Here is a 7,305-nt window from a genome sequence, read left to right as displayed (position 1 = left end):
ACCACGGCATACTTAAAACACATAATACAAAATTTAAACTTATATATATCTATCGTGGAAATCATTTGAAATTGATGTATTAAAAAAATAGATAGTTTAATTAGAATTGAATAGTACCATTCTTTTCAATACACCTGACCCAAGTTGTCCATTCAATAAGCATGAAAATGTTTTTTTTTTGAATAAATAAGCATGAAAATGTTTAAAATTAGGATAAATCTCAAAACTACACATAGACTTTAGTCAAATGTAAATGTATAATGTTATACTTGAACTTTGATTTTGTGCAATTGTATACAGGCAAATTTGATTTGATTCAATTCCACAAACTACGTACTAACACAATTATCAATATGAAACATTTTTACATTTAAATATTGCATATACAAATAATTATATTTATCTAATATAAAAATAAATTGACGTATCTACTTTTCAAATGTGTATAATTGAATTAAAATCAAAGTTTCGTTAATACATTTAGGGTCTGTTTGATTGACGGAATTGATTTTCCGGAAAATCATTTCCAACTTTTCCAGCGTTTGATTGGCGGAAAACATTTTCCATTTGGAAAATGAACTCCAAAACAAGGGAAAATGGGTTACATTTTAGGGAAAATGTCTTACCCTTTCAATTTCCGTAAGACATTTTCCGTGCTCTCCTGTCTATCGCCTCCTTCATTCCTTCCTTCATTTCCGGTAGAAAACTGCTTCTGTTTATCGATTTTCCAGTAACTTGTTTTTTTAATTATTCAATACTTGTTTTTTTAACACAATTACAAATAATTTATTTGATATTAGTTTTTTTCAATTTATAACGATTAATATTATAGCTTAATAATTGAGTATTATTATAAATAAATCATTGCAATATATGTAAAAATAATTTAAAATATAAAAATTTATTAATATATATTAATATATGTAAAAATAACTTTTCCGAAAAATATTTTCAAAAAATCTGCCAAGCAGCAAAAAATATTTTACATAGATTCAATCAAACACCAGAAAATATTTTCCAGTAAATCATTTTACAGAAAAGTAAAACATTTTCCAGAAATCATTTTACAGAAAATATTTTACTGGCAATCAAACAGACCCTTAAACTACAATAAAAGTTTCATGTGCATAATTACGCCAATTCAAAGTTCATATATAAAATTACACATTGGATCAAAGCTCATTAGTTTTAATATTTAGATTAAAATATGCCACAAGTCCCTGTACTTTATTGAAATTTAATCCCTCTACTTCTATTTCTAAGAAATTAACCCCTTTACTTTTTTAGATTTCAAAATTCAAGTTCAACTATTAACATTGTTAAATTTGTCGGTGTGACCTTTTGAAATAAAAAAAAAAGAACTCATTTGATAATCACATAATTAAAAAATGACATTGTAATTATCTCAAAATTAACCTATTAAAGTGTTTGACCTGAATTTTAAAATTTAAAAAGTAGTGAGATTAAAATCATAAAAAAAAATACAGAAACTAAATTTCATATTTAAAAAATACAAAAAAATTAAAACATATTTTAACCTAAAACTTAATCCTTTAAAAATTGGCTAACATATTTAAATATTATTCTCATCATTCGTATTAAGATTTAATTACTAAATAATTAAACTAACAACAAAAAAAACTCTCCGATTGAGTCTTAACTCGATTGGTATGAGTATTGTTGCCAATGCAATAAGAAGTAGGTTTGAGCGCGATGAAACGTATTATCTTCGTATTTATGATTTGAGAATGAACTATAAATAATTTTAAGCACGATGTCAAAAAAAAGCATACATAACCAAGATACATAATGAAATTGTTCAACAATGTGTAACATAGAAGAGAAAGAAAAGCCCAAATATCCAAATAGGAAGCAAAATTTTATTTCAAACTTAAAGGCCCAAATATAGTATCATGTTATTCAAATTTCCTTTCTTCCCCTACCTTCTCTTTTTAGTTTTTCTTTGGTTCACAATTTTTTCGTTTTCTGTGTCAGTAATCTTGGCATGAAACCGGCACTTTGTTTGTTCTTTTTTTTTTTTAATCTCTTCTTAGCCTTAGCAACGAGGATATTGTCAAAATATATGAGATATTGTTTGCTGCCAATAAGCTTTTTGTTATGCCACAAAGACAGATCATTAATTTTTTTTTTCAAATTTATTTTACAATTTATGAAATTTCTATTTAATCTAGAGGTGGATTGTTATGGTGGCTTAAAGGGGTTTTGACCCTTGGAAAATTTTGATTTCTTTCTTAAATTAAAAAAAAATTCATTGCACTTTTTAATTAAAAAAAGTTAATTATATTCTTTTAAAATATTTGAAAATTCTCATTAATCTCACAAATATTTTAGAAATTTTAATTAGACCTCAAATTTTTTTTAAAGAAAATCTCATTAAATTATTAAAGTTTTTAAAAATTTTACTAGGCACCCAAAATTTGATGTATTTATATATTGCAATTAACTTAAAGTAATATGAGATAAATAATAAATTATAAAGTTTAATCATTGTAGACTAAGATGTTATATTCTATAGGATTTCTCTTTTACTACCGACTGACACTATAAAAAAGGGGATCACTTCCAAATCATTCTTCATAACTTCACAAATTAAAAGTTTAAAAATCAGAACCTAAAGAGAAGACTTTAGGGACTAAAGTTTTTTTCAAACTTTCAAGAGATCTCTAAATAAAATTCGAAGTGCTTCTAAAGAAAGCTACTCTCCAATCTTATTCAACCAATATAAATGTGACTAAACCTGGTATTCAATATCAAGCTTAGAAGACCATTGAAGTAGAATTATGCTTCCAAGATCAAGTCTAAATGATTTTTGGATTAAAGTTCTCTTCAATCTGGTTGCATCAACACGAAGAACATAAAAATTTTCTTCAAAATTAAGTTTAGAAGACCTTGAAGCAAAATCATTTGTCCAATATCAAGTTTCGAAGACCTTTAGGTAGCATTTGGTATGATGAAAAGTAGTCACTTTCCTGAGAAATTAATCAGTTAGAAAGTGATTCTAATGTCTAAATAAATATATCCAATTTTATTTACTTTCCTTGGAATCAAACTTTCCTTTGGTCTCATGAACATGACAATGTGATTCCTATGTAAATTGAAATGTTAAAAAAATATTAAGACAAAATTAACCCTATTTTCTATTGGTTTAGAGTATTAGTCTATCAAAAAAAAAACTATTATAACTTCTTTTTTCCTACTACTTGATTTTCTCTATTACTTTAAGAATTATTTGCAAGTGCTATATATACATGATTTTTTTTAAATTTATTCAAAAACAAGCTTTATATATGCATTATTATATTTACAAAATATATGTAGGATAAATTTGAAACAAATTTGCTTTCAATTAACATTATAAATTAATTTTTTTAAAATATCAATTAAAATTTTATCATTAAATATTTAATCCAAATGTTTATTAAGAATAAAGTTTATTATAAAAATAAAATATACAAATATTATATTTTATTTAATAAGGGTATTCATAATTTATCATTACTTTTTTAGAAAAGTACTTAGTGAATTAAACGTGATAATGTAACTTTTCCGAATTTTTAATTAATACATTCTCATGCATACCAAATATTGTAAAGTAACTTTTTCAGTAATCACATCCCATTAAAATCATAACATGGGAAAGCACCAAATACTACCTTAAATCTATGCACTCTCCAAATTCATTTTCAAAATTAAATTTCAACAAGTCTTGAAGCAAACAACATTGACCTAAAATAAATTCAACCATCTTTGAAGCAAAACTCCATTGAAGAGAAAAAAATGAAAAGATTTATGTAAAATTTGTAACTCATAATTTTATAAATAAAAATTTTTATTTCGATTTTTCAATCTTACTTTCACTTGAATTTTGTGTGCCTAGTCTAATTTTTATGTCATAAATATCGTATTATTACTAAATCCAATACACACGTCGCGAGAGAACGAAACATCATAATTAACCATTACCATCATTGCAAGAAGCATGTTATACACATGCACGCATGACCATCGTGAAAACAATCCAATTAAAAATTCTTACCCTTACGAACAGTCAACAAAATGTGCTGTTTAATTTGAAAGAAAAGAAAAAACCTAATCATTTTTTTTTTCAAAAGGTATATATCTTGTACTGTTAAAAAATTTCTTAATCGGCTTTCATTGAAACAGTAATTCAACGTTTAGACAAATGGTTTTCTTCTTCTCAATCATCAAATTCTTTTTAATGTCCCATTTTCCAAAACAAAGAGTTGAACATTTTGAACTCGATTTGAAAATAATTAAAATTAAATTGTTTACTTTTAATAAAGGTCTCTTTAAATGGATGTTTATTTTTAATACGATGTGTTTTCTTTTTATCTCACGTTATAACATCTAATCTCACCACCATCATTATTTTTACACTAATTACAGATAGACGCGTCGCCAATTAAAATTTAATTTTATTCAAACTTGTTTCATATATGGTATACTTATCCTCATCTAGTGTGAGGATTATCATGAAAACAACACCAATATATATATCTAGCAATCACCTAAACAATAACTTTTCAATTTCAAAGGGAGCATTAGTATAAAACGTTATTTTAAATGGTTTTTTTATCCTGCTACTGGCTCTTAAATAACTTGAACGGATTAATAATGACTACACCAATGGTAAACTCAACAATTTTTTTTGAGTAGAATTAAATTGTATATTTTTACGATAGTAAAAATACAATTTCATCATTTTAATAGTCTATATTTTAGGAGGCCAAAGTGCAACTGTATCATTACTAATTTAAAATTTTACAAATTATAAAGGACTTAAATAGAAAATTTTCCATTTTAAGGGTCCACTAAAATTACATCTTTTTCCTCTTTTCTTTCCTTTTTTTTTTTAGGTTACAACAACTCCACATTTAAATGTGCCCCAAGGTTTTTTTGAACACGTTCCTTTTAATTTATAATCCCAATCCCCTCATTTACATTTCAATGTTTTCGTCTTTACCACTAAGGAATTCGCACGGTCCACAAAGGTTGAGCTATGGGATTTTAATGGTTAACTCCCACATTAAGTAAAATACGTGTAACTTATTTTTAAATTTATTTCAACTTAAATCATATTATATGTGAATTTTCACCAAAATTATTTTGATTTAACTCTGGATAATTTTTTTGAATAATAGTTCAATTATACTCTATAATACTTGATTTAGCCATAATTAGTTTAGATATATATCGTCTGTGATTGTAACTTAAAGCACATTTTAATTTTTAAAATATTCTCACAACACAATAAATCCATCAAGACACGAATCAAAATTCACTTAATTATGTTTTCATGTTGAAGTTCCACCGGTCTTAACCAAATATTTTTTAAAAGCAAACAACTCAATTAACTAGAAAGCCTTAAACTTTAAATTGAAAATGCTATAAATAATCTTAAATCTTATGCTCTAAAAAATATAAAACCCTAAATCCTAAACTCTAAATATTAATATTTTAATTATAACCCTAAATCCTTAACTTTTATTTTAAAAGTCTAAATCTTAAATCTTAAATTATAAACCATTAAACTTAAACCTTAAAATTTAATTAAAAACACTAAACAATGAAAAGCTAAAACGTAAATACTAATTTCTAATGCGAAACCTAAACACTAATAGCAAACCGTTAAGTCTTGATTGTATTAATTAGTTTATACATATTTTCTCACTAATTAATTTGTACATGTTATTTGCATTCTCACAACCAAATTCAAATTCAGATTAAAAATTTTAAATTTATATTTCAAACATAAAAGAAAATTTCCGAAAAAGTTTTTTTCCTTAGAGATTACAAATTTTCCTAAACATAAAATTTAGAAAACTTTATGCGACTCACAATGAACTCCCTTTTCCTTCCAAAAAAAAATCACCAAAATGATGGTGAAAAAAAGATGTGGAAAAAAAAGGATTAGGTTCTTGGGAGTTGAACCATGGTTACCCTGCATGTTGAATGCACCGTCTTTCAAAGGCAAATTGATTTCAAACTTCGTGCACTGAAGATTAGCTCCCTTGCCCTATTCAACAAATTATCAAAACCCTCCTTTCGAGTGTACAATGTTTTGGTGGGGCATTTGAGTAAGCTGATATAGGTTTCAAGATCGTGTACACATGAAGGGTTTTGAACATTGAAGAAATCCATCACTAACTCAACCCCAACATGAGCATAACAAGAGCAACTTATCCATGGCAACTCATATCTCCCCCCCAAAACCCTAAAATTCTCATTCAAAAACATCCCTGGAAGCTTTGTAATGGGGTCATTTACATTCACTATTCTCATCACTTTAACCCCTAGTTCCTCACACCTTTGCTTGAAACTTGGGTTCCCCACTCTTGGTCCCCCAAAGGAAAACGCAGTGATTGGTACTGTTTCATGATCAGTTTTATTTAAACCAAGCTCAGCTATATCATAAGCAAGAAGAAGAGCCAAAGCACTCCCCATACTATGACCAGCCAATGTAATGCTCAAATCCTCAACTTTGTGCTTGTTTAACAGCCTGGAAACCTCAGATAAAAGCTGCTCTCGACAACTTTCGAGCCCGAATTTGCTCTTAGTTTCATCAGATGTATACAAGCTCAAAAACCCAGACTCCACTTTCACATCGGGATTTGGATTGTTGGGGTCGAGGCGTGCAGGCGTTAGTGAGCTCATTAAATTAGTAACCCATTCATGATTCGTAACCGTTCCACGAAATGCTATCAGCAAATCTCGTCTCCCGAGCCTTTTAACGGCGGATTCATCCGATGACACGGCTACATATCCGATCCAATGACCACGAGAGGCCTCGTTTTGCATTGGGATGTTGATATCGGGTGTAGCGTAGATATATTTAGTTACTGTATAACCACAATCCTCCATGCCAACTTCATTTAACATCCTACTTTTGCCATACTTGCAATGCAAGTATCTTTTGGAAGTGGGATCGAGGTCGAAGGCCTTGTAACATGCTGCAACGAACTCTCCATATCGAATAATCTCTTTTCTGAGGAGAGGGTGCAATGGTTCTACTAGATTTTCCCAGTTGTTTGAACCTTGAACCTCTCTCCAGAAATGAGATAAGGCTGAATTACCAGTTTTAGCAATAGTCTCCTCTGCCATTGCTGCTGCTTCTGCAGCAACAACTGATCGTCTTGATGAAGAAACCCCAGTTTTTTTATGCAAAAAGACTTGCCCAAATGAATGTGATTGAGCGTGGTTGTTGTTCCCTTGAAATGTAACATGGTTCAGGTTTAATCTTGGTCTGAAAACTTTTGACGCCAT

At 28.2% G+C, this 7,305-nt stretch overlaps 1 protein-coding gene across 1 annotated transcript; it reads right to left on the bottom strand.

Annotated features, from left to right (window-relative positions):
• Positions 1 to 5,972: 5,972 nt before the first annotated feature.
• LOC107892440 (galactolipase DONGLE, chloroplastic) lies at positions 5,973 to 7,305 on the bottom strand. Its single transcript, XM_016817523.2, has one exon. The coding sequence runs from the start codon at positions 7,303 to 7,305 to the stop codon at positions 6,007 to 6,009; it is 1,299 nt and encodes a 432-aa protein (XP_016673012.2). The 3' UTR covers positions 5,973 to 6,006.

Source organism: Gossypium hirsutum, chromosome D09 (assembly GCF_007990345.1).
Source record: "Gossypium hirsutum isolate 1008001.06 chromosome D09, Gossypium_hirsutum_v2.1, whole genome shotgun sequence".
Classification (NCBI taxonomy): Eukaryota; Viridiplantae; Streptophyta; class Magnoliopsida; order Malvales; family Malvaceae; genus Gossypium; species Gossypium hirsutum.
The sequence above is the reverse complement of the archived record's forward strand: the minus strand, read 5'-3'. Positions and strand labels throughout refer to the sequence as shown.

What these genes read in the sequence shown, in the direction of transcription:
- LOC107892440 (XM_016817523.2), bottom strand. Translation starts at nt 7,305, where the DNA reads ATGGCGTCAAAAGTTTTCAGACCAAGATTAAACCTGAACCATGTTACA.